The sequence below is a fragment of the Bemisia tabaci genome, chromosome 7 (genome assembly GCF_918797505.1).
Source record: "Bemisia tabaci chromosome 7, PGI_BMITA_v3".
Classification (NCBI taxonomy): Eukaryota; Metazoa; Arthropoda; class Insecta; order Hemiptera; family Aleyrodidae; genus Bemisia; species Bemisia tabaci.
In genome coordinates this window covers 16,819,020-16,840,737 of record NC_092799.1, presented here as the reverse complement: position 1 = coordinate 16,840,737, position 21,718 = coordinate 16,819,020, and the positions used below count along the sequence as shown (strand labels likewise).

Genomic DNA, 21,718 nt, shown 5'->3' with positions numbered 1-21,718 from the left:
GAGCATGCTCTACGTCCAAACCACTACTTCGCTTTCTACGCTTCACATGGTATTTTGTCATACCTCCAAGACTGGAGGCTGGAGTCGCAGATGGTTTAGGTCGACTGACTGACGTATTCCTGTTAATTCCAGCATCGGGAAGAATTTTAGCTAATGATTCGCTACTTTCCTCATTGACTAGAACTGTACACGCCTTTGTACTTTCATAAGACCAATGCAATATGTTTGCCACTGGAAATAAAATGATAAGCGTTAACAGCATTCACAAGCAGTTTTAGTAAGGGAATAGGTTCGAAAATATTATCCTAAAACTATACAGTCAAAGTCTTTCATGAAGATAGTCTTATTAGAAAAAAGAAAATTATTTCACGATGATGGAAAAAAAAATAATGTGTTTACACTCTTATCTCATTTTGAAAAATTCTGTCTAGTTTAAATTATATGAAATACATGCTTTCAAACAAAAGTTTGTTGTTGAAAGTTCCTTAAGACTTAGGATTAAAAGAATATTTTTGGTGGGGAAAAATCTTTAAAATGAATGCTCTTCAAAAGTAGAGTGACTTTGACTGCATATTATGTAAACTTAAAAGAGTGTTAATTGGTGGAAGCTGTACTGAATATCTGTCCATTTTAAAGCACTGTGCTGATAAGCAATGCACTGTGTAATTCCGATGAGAGTAATGCGATAGGCCTTCACAGGACGAGTGAACAGAAACATTAAAAAATAAAATATAATAATTTTTTGCTCTGCTGAGTAAAGGTACTAGTTCATTTTTAGCCCTTAACAGAATGGGACTTTAAGCATAAGATGGCTTATCTGAAACACTGTTAAGCCTTCATATAGACCAAGGAGCAAATTGAGCAGAATTCGAGTGTTACTTCTGCTTAGCGTGGGTGATATTTTAAAATATTTTATGTGTTGCAGGAATCTGAACATTACGGTTGGAGAAAATGATTCCATACCTACTCAAAATTGGGAGATGTAAGAAATTTTAGAATTGTGAGTGATTAATAACTTTATAATTAACTGAGGTAGCTAAGTTCATTATTTAAATTAGACATTTTAATTTTGAACTCGAACCAGTAAGTTCTCTAGGTGAAAATATATTTAAAATTTATTGAGTGAATACAGACATCCACCTGAGTATTTAGAAAACCCTCTCTGATAAAAACAACAGAACTTAGATGCTATTGGAAACACAAATAAAGGAAAAAGACCCATTTATAATCCTCTCTTGCCTCGGTTGCCAATAGCACTAAAATCGATATGTAAGTTCTCTTTTAATGTTATTTATCTTTAAACGTAACATTGAACAAACACCGACTAAGTTTCATGACTAGCCAATGGACAGAACAGTTGCATAAATGCAGATTGAAACATTTTCTTTTTAAAATGAGATACTTAAGGTAGGTATCATTAAGTAGCGTTAGAAGCACACATATTATTCCCTTATACACCTTGGTAAGTTTAACAGCTAAACTAGGGCTGATAGCTCAAGCTATGGTGCACAATGAGGAATGTTTTTTATACCGATGATGATGAAGTGAGCAAATGAATTTTGAGAAGATGCCTGATATTCTTTCCCGCACTAAAGAGTCGTAACTATGATACAATGTTATAGCTCCTCAAGAGATATTTATGGTTGTTTATAAAATAAATTCTGCAAGCTGATTGCCACATCCAAGATTCACAATGAACAAGAAGATTACCAGATTCAATTGAATAATATTCGGTACTTCATTTTAGCCTATTTTTGTTGCGACAAAATGTTAACAGACATCCAATAATCAGACTGCCAGAGTTCATTCCGGTTATTACACTATCATAGAACTACAGGAAACATTTGCAAGTCTCATAGATGCGCTATGGATGAATGTCAAGCCAGAGATAGGTATTATTTATGGATACTATTAACATTATTATACAATTACGACTCTTTAGTTTGTTACCTATCAAATGAAAAAAACATGAAACAGCAGGTTTGAATACTTACATGTCATATAGGCTAAAGTGGCAGTTAAAACTAAAGAGAGAAGAATGAATACAACAGCTGTGCATTTCCATGAACACCTTGATGCAAATCCTTTTTGGAACTGAAATCGAGGAGGTGGGAAATGATGTGTTGATGTTGGCCTACGTAAGTTGTTTCTAACGGGCTGTACATGTACAGGATGCCCGTAACCCAAATTATTCCTGAAAAAAGGGTAAGATCTGTTAAACAATTTTACAAAGACAAAAATCTTCGACAGTATGTTAAGAGTTTCTAAAGAGATACTGATCACTTCAAACTGGCGAAAGACCATGCAAAATTAATCCTAAGTAATCCGTGTTCTGGCAGGACATAGAAATCAGAATAATAATCATAGAAGCCAAATTCATTTAAAATATTTAGTTAAACACCATCTAGGGCACAACATGCCATTCAGTATACTTGGTATCAGCCTCCAAAAACAATAAGATTGTAATGGAACATTAAATTTCCCATTTCATGGGCGCAGAAATTTCATGAACAATAGACTTAATTAAGTTACATTAACATAACATGAAGAAATACCAAGTTCTACCAGATTAACGTATTCATCTACACTTTATTGAGGTCTTTGGTGAGTAAAATAAATAAATAATTAGAGGAGAGAGAAATTAATGGGAGCCAGCCCTAAAATATCCCTCTTTATGATAAAGGAATGCATGATATGGAAACTTACCTATCATTTTTTGAAAGTTCTTTAGACGGACTACAACAAGAAGTGTTGGATTTATAATCCAAAGGGTTTTTCGGCACATCTGAAAAACGAAGGATTGACAATTACTTAGCATCGAAACTAACTGAACTAACTGAGCTAGTTGAACAAATAAATACTATGTCTTCTTTTATTTTGTCACATAATTTTTAGATTTTAGTGCACTAGTGCACACGTGGATTTGTTGTGGTTTGATGTAAAATTTAAATTTGGAGGATATTTATTGTTGAGCCACTGATGCCAACGCACTTTCTTGGGTCGGTTTTTTTTTTTAAACAAATCAATGAACGTAATGACTAATGGCATGTAGAAAAATGAACGAAATTGCCTGTTGTACATCAGGATTGTCAAGATACCCACGTATGTTAACGAGCTAAAAGTGGACAGATTTGAATCAATAAGCGATTGACAGAATGACACAACAGGCATTTAAAATATTTTTTCCATTAATGTTAGTGGCAGTATTGACAAGTCTAATAAGTTGCCTATCTTCAAAATGCAAGGCGAACTGTGAGTGACGGAATCTAATGAATGCAGTTTTATTCTATCCTCAGGGAAAGATGATGAACTGGAATGTTTAAGACTGATGCAGAACTGTTGAAGCCATTACCTGCTGGTATGTAGACATTGCCGGAGGGCGTTCTGACAATGCATGACGGTTCAAAATCGTCATCTAGGTCTGTGTGATGTGTGTGAGGAAGGGGGATGTCCCCCAGACGAACGGGGAGACGATTCATGGTCGGATTTCTGGGAGGCACATCAGGAGGATGAGGATCCAACAGACATCCTGCAACAACAAAAATTGAAATTCACCATGAGAATAATGTTAAGAGCAAGGAGAGACAAAAACTTTGCCATACATAAGTGTTAAGACTGATTTAAAAATGAACTCATCGCGCCTTCAATTTGGCAGACGCAACACGGACATCCATCAAGCACGAATAGTTGTATCTCTGCGCCGTCATCGAACATCTGCTCTTACTTTAATTCCGTATGGTGTTGGTTCATTCCATGTGTCTTTGAAGTTGTGCTTAAGGGCTCCTAAAAAGTTTCAGAAAGAAGTATTTCTTACTTTCAAAAACAATAAAAATTAATATACTTGAGTATGGGTCAATTTGACCCAACTTGGGACTTCGCGTTTAGAAAAAAAGTCTTGGACATCTATGAGTTCAGTTTTCACTGAATTTTCTCTAGTGATTTCAGAGAATTCACAGCATTCAAGATGAACTGCAGGTTAGTTTCCCTTTTAAAAAATACAATATGAGTGAAGATTTTGGTGGTCAGAGAGCGAAACCACGCATCTCCGTTTGCAACGTTGCAGACTTCCTGTCATATTTAACATTTTCTTTGGAAAACTATTCAACGAAATTTGTTATAACTTCTTGGTTTTTTGTCTTCTCTGTTTTTGTTCTCTATTATTCTGCTATGAATGTCGGTTAATTACTCTTCGAGCGAAATGAAATTGGAACGGAGATTTTGAAATGCCGCACTGGAGATACGTAGTTTTGCACTTTGCGCTTTGCAACTTGACAATAATTGAAGGCGCGCATTTTTCGACTTTATCCACGGATATGCATCCCTTCTCGGTCCATCCGACGTTCAACTCTGATCGTTACTGATGAGTGGCGACCTTCCGAGAATAGATACTAACGAGCTAAGGAAAAACGCCGTATAAACATTGGAGAGTTGCCAAAATTCCTTCGATAAAAAGTTTATTTTTGAGGAAAGCTATGGATATTTTCCCTTGGAATTTTCAGGAACTTTTGGTGAAATTGCGAACAAAATTATCCGAAAAATCGGCAGAAAAATACATACAAATTTTCCCGAAAACTCGCAATTTTTTAAAGGAAATTTGACAGCGCCTGGAGGCTCATACGGTGTTTTTCCTTAACACGGCAGAAAACCACTACCACCGACCGATGAGACACGGACAAGCCCTCGAAACGAACCTCTTTTGGCCTCTTTCGGCCCTCCAGCCCTCGAAACGAGCCTCTTTTGGGCCTCTTTCGGCCCTTTCAGGGACTTTTGGTGAAATTGCGAACATAATTATCCGAAAAATTGGAAAAAAAAATACAAATTTTCCCGAAAACTTGCAATTTTCTATAGGAAATTTGACAGCGCCTGGAGGCTCATACGACGTTTTTCCTTGGCACGGCAGTAAACCGCCACCACCGACCGATGAGACAGGGCCAAGCCCTCGAAACGAGCCTCTTTCGGCCTCTTTCGGCCCTCCAGCCAGCCCTCGACCCAGGAGCGAAATCCAACTTTTCACTTAATTTAAAATATTTCCCCCTCCTGTTTCCACCCTCGGCGCGCGGTGGAGGTTCGAGTTCCGGGTGCGCGGAATTTTCTTTTGAAGAACGAGGACCCCCGCAAAGCTGATTAAGATTGAAAGTTTGACAGGCGAGGCGGGCGGGGGGGGGGGGGCGATGCAGAGGAGCCGAGATAAAAAAGATAGACGCCCACCTCAGCGGCGGCGTCCGCGGTGACGGGAGGAGGGGGACGGGGTCGGGGAAAACTTTTGTTTTTCCAATCGCATCGTCGGCCGGTAATAAACAGAAACATCAAAGTAAATAATACCCAGATAATAATCAGGGAACGGAGCCGGCGTCTGAATTTATCGGGAATATCTTTGCGTCAGCTTGCGGGCAACGTTGCCGATTCGCTCGAAATTTGAGTCTTCAGATCTGTGGCGATGAAAGTTGTCTTGAGGGCACACGACGAGAAGCAGACGAAAATTCAGTATGTTGGGTTTTTTTATTTTTTTATTTTTTATTTTTTTATTTTTTTATTTTTTTATTTATTTTTTTTTTTTTTTTTTTTTTTTTTTTTTGCCAACAGGGTGTCTACTATAACAGGCTGGCAAAAACAGTTCTTTTACAGTACTTTTTCAGTACATTCCCAAGAGATTCTGTACCTCCACAACAGAAAAATGCAGTATTTTTCCAATACCTTCAACTGACGAAATTCGAAAAATTTAAAACATTAGAAGTTCCCGCTCGAATTGCGACAAAAACGAAAATATTCCATGCAGACTTTCTTGCAAAATTTCCGCACTTTTTCAGTACTTCCAGACCGCCCTGGAAAAATCAGTACTATTTCCGGACTTTCCGGACTTGTAGACACCCTGGCCAATGTGCGTTGAAAATTCAGCATCAAGCTCCAACATACTGTCTTACGATCCGTGCGTCCATCGCAATCAGTTTGGGAGGAGGAAAAAATTGTTAAGAATTTGTAAGAAGGTTGTGAAACATTGCTAGAAAGGACCTTTCATTCGTATCCGTGACAAAAAAAAAAACCCCGCAACGAATCCAGATCACTTGATTTTTTTACCTCCTTTTCTTCTCACAAAATTTTACATCAAGTTCGTGAACTTTAATTATTCGCCCTTTTTACGTAGGGACGACTTTTAAACTTTTAAAAATTATTAGTTTTATGAATATGTATCATTGTTATTATTTTTTTCAACAAGTTGTGAAAGTTGGGCAAGTAAAGGCGTTTCCGGCAAGTGCGCTATGGTTGCGCTGCTTTCTCACAAAATTTGGGGGTGCACCATTATTTTTATAATATTTATATTTAGCATCAAACACAAAGACTTGGAAACACTTAGCCATGTGTCTGTGCCCTTTTCGTGTCAATTTTGCCTCCTACAAGTATTCCGTAGAAATACACTAAGTATTGACACATGGCATTATGATGCTCATCTTATGGTCACTAATTGCACAACGATAAAAAAAAAAAAAAACATTTATCTTAGTCATTTAAAACTGTTAGCGCGTTAAAATGAAGAAAATTAAGCGTTACAGCCGGCAGCACAGCTTCCTAGCTGGCAGGGCCCAAGATGAGAAAGACGAAAAATTAACACCATCGATCCCCCAAGATTGAATACACGGAGAAAAAGCAACAAAACCCCTCACAACCCCCGCTTGCCCCGCAGGAAATAAGAGTTTAACCCTCGCGCCCCCACCCCCGCGCTTCCCCCAAGACTTCACGGCGGAAAATCGAGATAAGCTCTTATCCCGTGCGGATTGTTATTTTATTTTGATTTATTTTGGCCCTTAAAAAGAGTTCCGTGTTCATTTCATAGTTGTCGACGTGGTCTCTTCACCGTCCCGCCATTGAGTTTGAGGATTGGTAAATAACTATTCGCGTAGCGGTTGTCCGATCGAGTGACACTGTATCACGTGTTGCAGCTAACCAATCCGAAGGAGAAACGAACGGACAGTCAGCGCAAAAAGGGTGATGATTAGTTCTGTTGAATCAATACTTCATTGAAGTGTAAACCTTATGTTACTTGGTGGTCAACGTTTGGTGACTTTTTGCTTAATATGTAGGTGCGATGAGTATAAAAATACTTCTCGAGAGAGATTTTTATCATAAATGCTTGAAAATGGGGGGAGAAAAGTTTATTGGACTTGCTTTAGCACGAGCAAATTTCAGAAGTTCAATGTCGGATTATCCTGACGTCTTGCGGATACATTTTTTTAGCTTTCTAGCAACGGTTTTTCAGCTAATAGATGCTTTGGACGATCTTAGGCCGACAGAAAACAATATTTACATTGTTTCCAACACCTCCGAATTTCGGAAACAAAAAATACGCCAAATGTGTCACTCTATGGACTTTAAAATGGACGTATTTATGCTAAAAGGAACTATGTCGTACGTAAAACCTATGGACATAGTTTCTTTTAGCATAAATACGTCCAAATCTCAAAGACTCCGGGGGAATGAAGTATCTCAATGGACAAAGCCCTCTCATGAGTTTTTTGTCGATCAAGCTCGTTCGACGAGCTGTCGATAATGGGCATGTCGCGGGCCGGGGTTTCCAGACGGGCCACGACTACTGGACACTGACCCACGTCGAATCCCTGTTTTGGTGCATCATCAATCATTTAGGGGTTGACCAATCGCCATCACGCGGTGCGACTAATCACCAGCACAGGTCGCCCCCCCTCCCTCGGCGCCCCCTCATCCCCCCTTCCCCCTTCCGGTGATTCGCACTCATTCGACTCTGCCTACACTTAATGGGAAGATAAATAGACGGTCGGCCGAGAGGGTTCAGAGCGATGGGGAAGAGGGGCGGGGAAAGTATTGGGAGCATACCGGAGTAGCACGCTGTCGATGATGCCAGGGTGGTGAAAAATCGTTGAATTTTTCATTATAATGAAGTATTGAAGTCCGTCAAAAATTTTGAGAGGTTTCGGGGCACTGGAAAAAAAACACATTGGATCTAGAGTCCAGACCCTTAAAAACATCGATAAGAAAAAGCACTCTTGATTCAATCAGAATCTAGCTTATATCAAGAACCAAACCTCTTAATTTAAGCGGATTTTGTTTTGATTCAAGCAAAATCCAATTGAATCATGAGTACTTTTTCTTGTCGATGTATTTAAGAGTCTGGACTCTAGATCCAATGTGTGTTTTTTTTCCAGTGGTTTTGGAGAAACGGCCGGAATTCAACGAGGATTTAAGTTAAGTTTTGAGAGACACAGCCGGAAACTCAGGAATACAAAAAACTGCAGCTGAGAAAAACCCTGCTCCTCTGATGAAAAACTGGATTAAATTTTCCATAAAGAACTATAATTTCTGGCTCATTTTCAAAAGAGCGTAGGAGTTATTGTCCTACGCAGGTAGGTGCTTTTATGGATGAGCCAGAAATGGTAGTTCCCACTGGTAAAAAAAAGTAGCTTGGATCTAGAGTCCAGGCTCTTAAAAACACTGACAAGAAAAAATACTCTTGATTCAAATGGAAATCCGCTTAAATCAAGAGGCTTGACTCTTCGATTCAAGGAAAAATCCGATTGAATCAAGAGTATTTTTTCTTGTCAATGTTTTCAAGAGTCTGGACTTTAGATTCAAGCTACTTTTTTTTACCAGTGCCTTTTTGCAAAATGTAGTGCCAACTCTGAATCCTTGAGACTGCCGAATGCGGATGGTTTTGATTGGCGGGCGGCAACGGTGTACTGGATGGGGTTCTTGCTTCGATGCCCGTGTCCAGTGTCCTACTGTTTGCTCTCGAACTAAACCAATTTGCATGTAAGCTCATCAGAGTGACGAAGCGGCTGGAGTGGCAAACAGCGGCCGCGCCATCTACCGTCCACCGTCCGCCATGCCACTTGAGCCCGCGAGAATAAACAAACAGAGATGTTTCAAAATTGGGCGGCTTCCCGCTGCCCGTCGCTGCCAATTTTCCACCGATCGAGCACCGAGAAAAATTACACCGAGACCACGGCTATGTGTGAGGATGTTGCATGTGTGAGGAATTTGCGATTTGACTATTGATTCTTACGTAAAAGTTCGCGAGAAACACGATGGTGCCACTGGTTTTCTCTGAAATCAACTCCCAAGCTCAAAAAAAGCTCTTAAGTTGAGGCCAAAATGGGGGGGGGGGATATCCCACGCTATTCTGAGAGTCCACCTCTACATCAAGAAAAACTCTCCATGCAAAGATAGGGAGCAAATACATTAATCGTGATGCCGTGTTTTCAGTTTAACAGTCCCCAAATAAAGTGGCAGCCCTGTCAATGTATTTGCTCCCTATCTTTGCATGGAGAGTTAGTCCTGATGTAGAGGTGGACTCTCAGGATAGCGGGGGATATCCCCTCCATTTTGGCCTCAACTTGAGAGCTTTTTTTGAGCTTGGGAGTTGATTTCAGAGTAAATCAGTTGGCTAGTTTCATCAAAGTTTTTTTTTAAAAAAATGTGCCGATCTAGTGCGGGCTAAAGTAAGGAGCTCCCACTCTATAAAAGGCTCCTGATGAAATCGTGACACGAACAAGTCGATCTCTGAGAATACCACTTTTTTCACTCACTGGAGTTGTTTTTGCCTAACCGTCAAATGAAGGCGGACAACGCCCCTTGACACTGAACGTGGTTCCAACATGGGCAACAGAGTATCTTCAGCCTTCATTTGGACGATTAGGCAAAACACATCCCTTGCGTCGAAATAAATGTATTCCCAGACATTGACGTGATAGTGCGTGTCTTCGTTCCTTCCTAGCCTCGCGAATAGTGTGAAACATCAAAACTGGCAACACCGCTTCCGTAATTTCGGTAGGAACACATTCATTTGATACCCGCTTACTGGGAAGCGGAACTCACGTTAAAGCCGGTTGATTTTTCGACCAATAAATATAATTATAAATTACCACCCCCGCCTCCCCCTTCGGTGCCCGGTTCGGGTCGGGTGTCCTCCACCCCTCTAGCCCTTCCACGTCAAATCCGCTATTTGCCTTCCTCCTCTTTTATATTAATTTAAATGGATTTTCGTTGTTCACTCGGACAAGCATTCGAGTGATTTCGAAGGCGGGACGGTGGAGCTGAACTGAAAGCGCCCCCCTTGATTTGCACGGTCGTACGTAATTGCTTTTAAACTCGTAAATGTGATTATTTTCTTTGATATTCATATGACTTTATTTGACAAATTTTTAACCTGATAGCCTGATAGCCAGATATAGTACAGCAATAAATGTTAACTCCAGAAATGATATTTACAAAGTCAAATTTTCCCCTGGAAAAGTCAGTATCTTGATTCAAGACAATTCTTGTAAAAAAATTAATTAAAGAAAAAAAAAAAAAAAAAAAAAAAAAAAAAAAAAACACGACGACGTCATTGCGGAGCATCAAGGACAGCCAAAACAAAAACAACCCTATTTTGAATGAATTGAGTTCATTGGAAAAGATCCAGCACACATTTGCAAAAAAAAATGAGCGTGAGAAGAGATTGGAGCCCGATAACTGACATTGAATTGAAGATATAACTGGTTTGTGGAACGGGAGTATTTTTTTTTCCTCTTTTTTTTCACAATTAATTTGATTCCTTTGGATAAGTAAAACTCTACACGCATTCAATTTTTGATTGATTTCAGTCGGTTCTTTTCTGCTAAACTCGGTCTCCAAGCATTTGGCGAAATAGATATTTTCTCTTGGGCTGGATGCCTGATTTTCTACCCTTCCGACCATAGGGGTTACAAGGACCGCAAGAATAGTTAGAAGAAGATCAAGGAAGGAGGGATGGGAGTGGTGGAAACGGTGCCTGAAAGAGGAGGCTCGGTGCTTGCTCGGAGAGGAACCGAAGAAAGTTGGGGCTCTTTAATCTCCCGTGTTCTAATTAGAGGGTTAGCGAGGAAGTTATGATGAATTAAAAGCTGTATTAAATAGTCGACACTCAGGCTCACTCCTGTTTTTTCGCTTCTAAGTCGACGTCGATGGAAAACGAGGAAAATTCTGGATTGCCCCTGCACGTCAAGCGTTACCATGGCAGTCTCTGCAATAGGAAAATATAGTAGCCTCAATCATGACGTTTTGGCTCAGCTATAGCAAATTGTTTACCCTTCGAACGATAAAGGTTAGGAAAGGAACAGTGCTCAATTGAGAAGCCTGCCGAAACCATTGAAAGGCGCGATTTGACTCACGTAGAGTATTGAGTTTCTCGTGACCGGGCAATTCAAATTTCATGTAACCAATGTAAGATTAAAACGTTAATATCTGAGTTTGGAGTTTATTTCAGCAATTTTTGGTGTAAGAATCGTGTTCTACATGAAATTCTAGTTAGAAACATGCATCAAAGTGCTGAAATTTGTACCTTGTCTATTGGTCCATTTTCGGGGTAAGGACTTACACCTAATGGGCAATTACTACCGACGCCTAGTGGTCAAATCGGACGAGAAAGCACCGGATTTCGGGTCTGAAAAGGCGTCAATCTGGACCCGCAGCGTTGTCAGATCGCAATTTTCCAGCGATTCGCGCATGGTAAAAACGCAGGGATGTTCCACCGGGGAGCGACGCCGCGCGAACCCGGCGATGATAAATAAGACACCATCTTCGTTCTGCTCAGCGGCGTGCGCACTGCGCGGAGCCCGACGCCTTAATGACGCCTTAACACGGTACAAACGCGACAGGTCGAGCCGTGATTGATGTCGCGTCTGCAACACACTCCTAATATTTACATCAAATCTGCATTTTAGTCGAGTTCCACCTTTGCGCTTGTTTATTCCCCCATTTTTTAGCCCCGCGCTTCGACTCGGGGAGCTTCGGGATCGTGCGGTCGCGCCGCGGATCTGTCAACCACCGCGCTGCCAAAGCTCCCTGGAAATCGATGCTTCCCCCAGGGTGTCTACTAAAATAGGCGGGCCAAAAATCAGTACTTTTTCAGTACATTCCCAAAAAAATTCAGTACCTCCTCAATAGAAAAATTCAGTACTTTTTTAGTGCCTCAATTTGATGAAATTCGAAAAATTTCAAATATTTGTATTTCTCGCTCAAATTGAGACAAAAATGACAAAAAAATGAAAAAAATTCCGGACCTTTTGCGGAATTTCCGCATTTTTTTCAGTACTTCCGGACCCCCCTCAAAAAATCAGTACTATATCTGGACTTTCCGGAAATTCCGGACTTGTTGACACCCTGTTCTCCTCACGTGGACTACCGTGAAATGGAAAAGCGTCCTTTAGAACATTCGGATCCAGCCCAATTCGCTCCCAAAAACATTTTTTTTAGGAGACTTGTGAATATTTCCCCTTTTATAACTTATCAGATACCTACTTTCGATAAAATCGTAAACGGAATTCTTTTCAAAAAATTGTCAGAAAAAGATCCGCGAGTTCCTTTAAAAATTCATACTTAAAAAAAGGAAATTCGGCGACGTCTGAAGGTTCATACGCCGTTCTTTCCTACTACGGCAGTGAAAGCGCAACGGCAGTCTATGATTCCGAATTTTCGGGAAAATTTTTAAATATTTGTCCTCCAATTTTTCATGTAGTTTTGCTCGCAATTTCACCTGAAGTTCCAGAAAATTTCAAGGAGAAATATTCATAACTTTCTTCAATAATAACTATTTTCTGAAAACTCTCGAATTTTCATACGGCGTTTTTCCTTAGCACGGCCAAAGAAAAATTGGGAACGCATGAAGGTTCATACGACACTTTCCCTTGGCACGGCAGTACGAGCTGCCTGTTTCTAAGTTCAAGAGGACAAGATACTCAGGAAAAAAAAAACACATTGGATCTAGAGTCCAGATTCTTGAAAACATTGACAAGAAAACGGACTCTTGATTCAATCAGATCTAAGCTTAAATCAAAAGGGAATTCGCTCAAATTAAGAGGCTTGGTTCTTGATTTAAGCTTAAATCTGATCGAATCAAGAGTATTTTTTCTTGTCGATGTTTTTAAGAGTCTGGACTCTAGATCCAAGGTGTTTTTTTTTTCTTCCAGTGTGTAACTTAAAAATTGTACGTGGCAATCGTGGCATACTAGATTTCGGAGTAAACATTGCACCGCAGGGCTCCGGCAGCGAGCTCGGCTCGAGGATGCACTCGTACGCCGATGGGGCGGCTGCACAAATCACTCCCAATCTGATTGGAGAGCAATCCTCGGTTGTGAGAAACACCGCGTCTGAGACCCCTGGACGTTTCCATGTTCCACCTCCGACCATCCGACAAGCTCGTGCGACGAAACGCAATTTTTTGCCCGCCGTGGTAACGCACAGGTGCATCGTGTTGCCTTTCCACGAGCAAATAGAGACCATTCGCTCACCACTCAGTGACACGTGGAAACTTTTTATTCGGAAGGTTGTTCATTTTTTCATGGACGGTAGGACTTATTTGGACCGCGTTAAACAGAAAGGAACCGAGCCACATCAGCTGTTGCCAAATTTAACAGGGGAATTTGATTTTTAACGAGAGAACATTTGTGCGGATTCCTTTAAAAATTTTAAGGAATTCGCGTCGTATTATGGAAAAAATTAATAGAAATTTGCACAAAAATTCGCACAACCGTTTTCATGTAAAAAAATAAATCGCCCGATTAAATTTGGCAATAGCTGATGTGGCTTAGTTCCTTTCCGTTTAACGCGGTCCATTTATGCTAAGAGGAACCATGTGAAAATGGACGATATCAAGAGATCGCTAAGACACCGCGCGTTGATGACGGCGCAGAGATACAACTATTCGTACTTCATGGATGTCCGTGTTGCGTCTGCAAAATTGAAGGCGCGATGGCGTGAGGCGTGAACTCGCAATGTTCTATTCTGTGCTGCCGATGAGGTATCGCTCTGATTCCGGATTAAAGTTAAAAATCGAGGCCGGCTTACGCATTTTCTATCTTTGGCTGTGTTGCCCACGTAGCCCTCCAAGTACGAGGGGCGTTCAATAAGTAAGTATCCCCCCTCTCTAAAATCCATAAGAATGGACCAATTTTAAAAAACTTGGGCTCAAAATCTTCCTTAAGATATTTCGAGTTCAACAAAACAAACCGCAACAAAATCGGACCATGTGCGGCCGAACGCGAGCCGTTTGAACGCGCCGAGGTGCTCGACGCTCCCGCCGAATCTGCGAGGATTTGAAGTCCGCTACAGGAGAAGAGCTTCTCTGCCAAAGCCTCAGTCGTTCATCACTGACGAAAAATCAAAGAAATTTTTGTAGAATAAGGGGCTTACCTCACTTCTCCACATAACCAGCTCGATCCAAGCAAGTCTGATACTGAGACTAAGACTAACAGAACAGCTTTTGGATGCCTCGTGCGTGGAAGTCTTTCAGCTGACCGCGGATGAAAGAGTGGACGGCTTGTTTGACCTCTTCCACTGATTCAAAATTAACTCCTCCAAGTTCAGATTTCAGGAACGGAAATAAATGGTGGTCTGGTTTGCCATTTATTATCGTATCTGAAATCTGAACTCGGAGGAGTTAATTTTGAATCAGTGGAAGAGGTCAAACAAGCCGTCCACTCTTTCATCCGCGGTCAGCCGAAAGACTTCCACGCACGAGGCATCCAAAAGCTGTTCTGTTAGTCTTAGTCTCAGTATCAGACTTGCTTGGATCGAGCTGGTTATGTGGAGAAGTGAGGTAAGCCCCTTATTCTACAAAAATTTCTTTGATTTTTCGTCAGTGATGAACGACTGAGGCTTTGGCAGAGAAGCTCTTCTCCTGTAGCGGACTTCAAATCCTCGCAGATTCGGCGGGAGCGTCGAGCACCTCGGCGCGTTCAAACGGCTCGCGTTCGGCCGCACATGGTCCGATTTTGTTGCGGTTTGTTTTGTTGAACTCGAAATATCCTAAGGAAGATTTTGAGCCCAAGTTTTTTAAAATTGGTCCATTCTTATGGATTTTAGAGAGGGGGGGATACTTACTTATTGAACGCCCCTCGTAACATTACAAAAAAGATTAACGGAATCACCAAAACATAGAAATAGAGCAGGAGAAAAGACGCGCGTTGATGACGGCGCAGTGATACAACTATTCGTACTTGATGGATGTCCGTGTTGCATCTGAAAAATTGAAGGCGCGATGGCGCGAGGCATGAACTTGCAATGCTCGGCTCTGTGCTGCCAATGAGGTATCGCTCGAATCCGGGAGAAAAGTAAAATTACAAGGCCCAAATAAGTCTCTCCCATCTTCGGCTGTGTCCACGTTCGATTTTTTCTTTTTTTCAAATGTATTCGTGGACCTATTTCGAAAGATCTTATGTACCGGCTCCATACAACCCGCGGGGCACGATTTTTCGATGAGCATCGGGCCAATTTGACTCGGCTAAGGCATATACGGGGTAAATGAAAATAATCAAACCAATGGGGCGTTATTTCAAACGCTTAGTCTTATATTACTGTACTGACTTTTAAACAGAGTATGTTAACATCTTCAGAGCAAGAGCCATTATTCAGGGTTTCTGAAAACTTTCGGGGGAAAATTGTAATGCTTCTACTCAGTTTTTCTAATGGTCCAGCTTTTCTACCAACGCTAATTTTCAAATCTGATCTGAACACTTGTTCAATTGAGGGCATACGTCCTACAACGTGAGGAACAGGAAGATTAATTGCTCGAACAGGTCTTGATAGGTGCAGAGCATCTGGGGGTATTTTTCAGACGTCCTGTTGGTAAGACGGGCAGACTTGGCGCTCTGCCGTGCTGAGGAAGAACACCGTATGAACATTCGAGAGTTGCCAAATTTCCATCGATAAAACGTTTATTTATGAGGAAATCTATGAATACATTTCCCTGAAATTTTCACAATTTTGACACTTAGATAAAATTACAAACAAAATTATCTGAGAAATCGTCAGAAAAATATTCAAAAATTATCTTGAAAATTGGCGATTTGCGAGAGGAAATTTGGCAACGCGTGAAGGCTCATACGGTGTTTTTTTTCAGCACGGCAGAATGTGACATGCCCGTCGTCGATTGCTCGTGAGCGATCGCACGCGGTTCTGAAGCGAGCGATGTTGCCAACTGGCCCATAAAATTCCCACCGAGGAAAAGGAGACAGGTGAATTTTGGCACGAAAATCCGCACCACGGGCTGCAATTTCGCCGAATCATCACAGAATTCGAGTCTACGGCAGTATTTTCTGTGCGAGATTTTGTTCAAAACGGCAACGTTGATCGTGACCGCGACCTAGGTCAAGCGGCTAAGTAATGTGACGTTTGCGTGCTAACGCGCGCATGCGCAACAAGAGATTTGAGATCGAGGCGACTCTAACAGCAATGAAGTTGAACGAATGGACCACGAGTCTTTGTATTCGCAACATTTACCGATACTACTTTGTGAAGAAAAAACATCGTATGAGGAAATAAATGATGCCAATTTTACCCCCTTCCCCCCTAAAAATATTGTTCTGAGAGAGTCACGAACATTTCTTTGAGATAATGCAGATAAAATAGCGAATAAAACTTCAACCGATGGGATCGCTCAACTCTTCCAATGTCTTCTTTGTCTATAGCTTTGTCTATCAGTTCCAAAAATCAACCGACAGCGGGCCGATTATTGATACTGATAGACAAAGCAATAGACAGAGACGACAAAAGGGATTTGGAGGGATCCTATTGGTGGAAACGGGTGGTTGCAATGGACAAAGGAGGTAGGTAATAGACTAACTAACGGCCACTCACGAGAGACCCGACAGTAGTCTATCATTTTCCCCCTTAGTCTATGAGAACCAACTATGTCAACCAGTAGGATCGCTCCATACTCCCTATGTCATCTTTGTCTATCGCTTTGTCTATCAGTTTCAATAATCGCTCCGCTGGTAACCGTTTGTACCAGTCTTCTCGAACGAAATTTCCGGGTTTGATAACCTGAGTTGAAACTCGGCGGAATTAATTGTAAGTTGAGATCGCAGCCGGGATTTTCCGCCAGGTTCGTTAGGTCGAAGAACGGCCACGTAGACGACACCGTCTCAAAGCTTTGAGAAGAGACTTCTCTTAATCACCTCAATACGACATCCTGCCTCACGGCTCGGAGAAAAAGGAACGTGGAGTCGAAAATCGGCATTGATTGGATTTTTTACCGGAGCAAATGACAAGGCGAAAAATAAAACAATTTAATTAGGAAGAGTTAAATTCATCAGTCTCCGGGCCGGGAAAGTTGCTACGCTTAATTAGAGAACTCGGTACAATCTCTTCGTGTTGAGTCTTAATTGCTGAAAAGAAAAATTAAGCGAGGGGGTCCGTTGGAAAGCCTGCAAAATCGATGCGATAGAGGAGAAGACGGGAAAGGGGGGTGGAAAAATTTAACGATGACGTGAAGAAAGTTTTCGTGTTCGCTATGAGGTTGGCCCGTAATTACGGAGAGGGCAGAGGTAGCGGCGACAGAAGGCGAAGCTAATGTCGGGAACGGAAAATGGGAAAAATGGAAAAGAGAAACGTGCGGTGGAGGATGATAATTACAGGTAAAATACGATTGGTGGACTCGCTAATAAACCCCCGCTTGATTCGATTTTTTTTTTAACCGAATAAAATGATTGTGAGAGAGGAAAATCTGGGTCCGCTATAGCCCCTTCAAAATAGTTGGATGCACATTTGTTGGCAGTGCGGGCGGAGAGCACACAGGATAAATCAAGGCACTTCGAGGCTCTAGCGTTACGTCTAGAGGAAGCAGAAAGATAGGCTGATTCAGTGCAGATGAATGACTATTGTTTATTGTATTTAAAAAACTTAGCAAGTTTTGTTCGTTAGTAGCGCGGAAAACTTAATACTTACTCTAACGCAGTATCATTGTAATATAGAATTTCTACATGGTAACTATATGTATATAAACTGAGATGATGAGATTTGCATGATTATCGAGTATGATATTGCCTCCTCGAGCGATTCCAAAAGAAAATGGCCAAAATTATTGAGAGCTCTATAGATTTAACGAAAGACGTCACGATTTAAATGGAACTTATTTAGAAAAGGACATCCGAGGTTGAAGAGACCCATCTGCATCGGCTGATAAGATATAGCAGATACCGACGAAAGCACACAATTAGGGTACAAAGTTTCTTTTCATCATCGAAATTAGACAAGTTACTTCTGCTTGATGGCGCTCGAATATCTTTCATATCAGTTTTATCGACGCTTGAAAATTTTCACTGTTCACTTCCTCAGATGTTCTGACAAATTATCAGCCTCTCTGTGTCTCGTTGAATACGAACATATCGAACTCTTGGAATGCTCGAGGTGGAGAAAATATAGACACGGCTCCAAGAAACTGCACGAGAAAGCGTAATGCATGATGAAGGAAGCGCAAAGCCGCGAGAACAAAGGATTTTCTTTCCCGGTCGATGCGAGGAAGCTAAGACAGGTTTACGATAATTGGATAGAAAATCTAAGCGCTCTCTGGCGGGCTGTAGCCTGCAACTTACGGGAGGAATTATCGGGAGAGAAAATAATTTCGCCCAAGATAAATACGATGCTCCCATCAATTGGCGGAAAGCTAAACATTGATAGATACGCCGTTAACACGAGGTCAAAGGCGCGCATACACGGGCACCGGGCGTCGTCCTTTATTTTCCAACTTTCCTAATTTCCTCGCCACTCAACTTCCGCCGGGGAAATGAAAAACTCTCATTTTTGTAACGCTACAGATTTATTATCCCACCTTCCGTTCCGCTCGGCCATTATTTCGTCCAATTTACCGGATTCGCCCGGTCGGGGAGTTGATTCCGGAATTTTCCCCCGTTCCGCCGGGATTTTGACCCATATTTCTAATTATTTTCCACGACTTTCTCCTATTTTCCCGCGTTCTCTCATACTTCTCGCTATTTATAGACGGTGCTCGATGAAGTAGGATGCTCAGATCAACCGAAAGTTACTATTGTAAGAATTTTGATTCGTAAAATTGTATTTTCTTTCTTTTTTTTCAGATGAGGTAACCGTCTAATATCAAATTTGAAACCGTGTGGGGTCTCATAAGACCAGGATCTGTTTAACAGGGTGTCTACTAAAATAGGCTGGTCAAAAATAAGTACTTTTACAGTACTTTTTCAGTACATTCTCGAGAAATTCCGTACTTTTTGAGTGCCTCCATTTGAAGAAATTAGAGAAATTTCAAAAATTTGAAATTGCGACAAAAATAACAAAAACTTTAAAAAGATTCCGGACCTTTTTGCGGAATTTCCGCACTTTCGCAGTACTTTCGGACCGCCCTTAAAAAATCAGTACTATTTCCGGATTTGTAGACACCCTGGTTCAGGAATGACTATGAACACGACCCTTAAACCTGCATAATTCGTCGTTACCCTAACGAAATAACGAAACTTCATTTCAATGTTGCCAAATTTCCCGTCGCAAATCATATATTTTTTTGGAGAATCTCGAGCATTCCTCACTGAAAATTCCACTCATTTTTCCTCAGATTCCGAGGAAAAATAAAATGTTTGATAAATATTGCACGCGGGTATAACTTCGTAAAATAAATCAAGTGTTTGAGTCAAACTGGCAACCTTGGAATGGAGTTCCGTTCCTCCGAGCGGGAAACGACGATTCGTCCCTGTAGTTTCACCATGAACATTGGTTTTGGAGGATAAGGTTTTCCGGGCGGAGTGCGATATCTCCGAGGTACTTTTCCTCCAATTTTCAGTATGATTCCCGGGAAATAAAAGCGAGGGCCCGACAACTGCGAGACCAGTGGCGTGGCGTGAATGATCGATTATCGATATCTCGCCATTGGAAGCTATGGTAAAGAATCGATTACTAAGGTGCTCGCTGCGAACACCCTAATAATCTATCTTTATCATAGGTTTCAGTGGCGTATCGATCGATATATCGCAAAGCACGCCACGCCACTGTGCGAGACAGTAACTAGATGAGTAGATGACTATAGGACACGACAAGAAGGCACTCATGCGGTAGCGCAGCTCTCGCCGCACAACGGAACAAGTCAATAGGAGAGGTCGGACAAACCTTGTAATCTTTAAACGCTAATAATTCATTTTATACCAAACTTTGAGGTTCTAAAAGTGGTGTTATTGGTTTCTTCGTGAAATTTTACTAGAGAGGCACCCCTAAAAATTTCAAATGTGATGTATTAAACATCAAAATTTGCAGTTTCAGTAAATAAAATTCTTGTCCGACCTCTCTAATTGACTAGGTCCACTGTGCGTCGGGCCGCTCTCGCCTCTCATTGTTCATGTATGTGCATTTCCAGCATTGACTTTGAAATAGAAAACACGTCAATGCTGATGGCAGATACGCCACACGAAAAACCCCTCCGAACCTGTACAGGATGTCCTAAAAAAGCTCACCGGTGCAGCCTGGAATGTAGCTTTTATTGAGTCGGGTCGTGAGTGAAATTCAGTCGGATCATGGAGAGAATGAAAACGGAAAGAGAGAAAAAAAACTTGGCCCTCGGCGGGTTTACCTCTGGGGTCCGTGTGCGAGATAACACGGAACCAGCATGCGATCCGACTCTTACTGGTTCCTCTGGAATCATTTTTGACCTCGTTAGTACTCAACATACTACTCAGAAAACGGGGAATGGTTCAATAATAGCACGTCATTCTTCAGACAGACTCCGTACTGGCTATCAAAACCAGCACTGGAAAAAAACACATTGGATCTAGAGTCCAGACTCTTAAAAACATCGACAAGAAATAAAACTCTTGATTCAATCAGATTTTTGCTTGAATCAAAACGAAATCCGCTTAAATTAAGAGGCTTGGTTCTTCATTTAAGCTAGATTCTGATTGAATCAAGAGTGATTTTTCTTGTCGATGTTTTTAAGAGTCTAGACTCTAGATCCAATGTGTTTTTTTTCCCCCAGTGTTGGTTCATCCGTAATGCGCATGGAGCAATTAGTGCACATTAATGCACCACTGAATTGATTAATCGAAAGTGGAAAAAAACTTTGGCTTGTGATACCGCAATGGATGACGTCATCAACAGCGCAACCACGCGCAAGAATGCTAAAAGTGGCAGCAAACGCGCGCTGGAGTGCGGCAAACGCGAGCACAATGGGACGAAGGCGCGCGTCCCCGAAAAGCTCGGGTCCCCGGAGCGTCCCCTCTGGGATTCTGCCCCCGTCCCTTCATCCCCCCGCGCCCCCCTTCGCCCCCCGGTGCGCCACCTGAGCTGAGTTGATAACCTCCTCTGGCTCCTCTCCCAAGTGAATTACAACCTGCATTGCCGCTATTTTTCGAAAATTCCACTCAACACGCTAAACTCATATAGTTTAAAACCCTAGTGAATTATTCTAAACGCCCTGCAGTATAATGTAAGTCCTAACTTTTTCTTGCGTATTTAATTTACCTCCTCTGGAAAACTTCTGAAAAAATACAGACCTAGTTAAGAAAACGGGGTCGCCTCTTGTCCGAGATTTGTTAAATCCTTGATTTTTGGGGTTACAATTCTCCAGACTTTTCTTGGTTTTTCCTGTTTTTCAGCCCTGATTTATTAAGTACTTATGTAGGTCCTATCTTTTTCTTATGTATTTAATTTACCTTCTCTGGAAAAGGCTTAAAACCAGCTCGCATTTCGAGTGTGTTACAAGGGGGAGAAGCAGAAGCAAAGTGGTGGAAAAACGAAAAAAAAATAAAAAAATTGCGAAATACTTAAAGGCCCTCTACTTTTAAAAGTATCTCCCGATATTTCTTTCTCTTTCTCTCTTCCTCTTTTTTCTGAGTCTCTCTCACTCCACCTGATACACTTTAAACTGCGAACAAAATCCGACCAACGCGGCAACGTTAGAGGCCTGCGCCACTGAGATACGAAGACTCATCCACAAAAT

At 41.4% G+C, this 21,718-nt stretch overlaps 1 protein-coding gene across 9 annotated transcripts in view; it reads right to left on the bottom strand.

Annotated features, from left to right (window-relative positions):
- Positions 1–21,718, bottom strand: part of Ten-m (teneurin transmembrane protein Ten-m) — a 709,737-nt gene that overhangs the window by 25,587 nt on the left and 662,432 nt on the right. For 8 of the 9 annotated variants that reach the window (XM_072302525.1, XM_072302526.1, XM_019040131.2 and 5 more), the window contains 3 exons: positions 3,353–3,529; positions 2,707–2,785; positions 1,995–2,194 (listed from right to left, as the gene is read on the bottom strand). In XM_072302525.1, the coding sequence (XP_072158626.1) occupies positions 1,995–2,194; positions 2,707–2,785; positions 3,353–3,529 (456 nt within the window). Of the gene's footprint in view, positions 1–63; positions 232–1,994; positions 2,195–2,706; positions 2,786–3,352; positions 3,530–21,718 lie in introns of all 9 variants that reach the window. The other variant, XM_019040132.2, reaches the window with a different exon arrangement.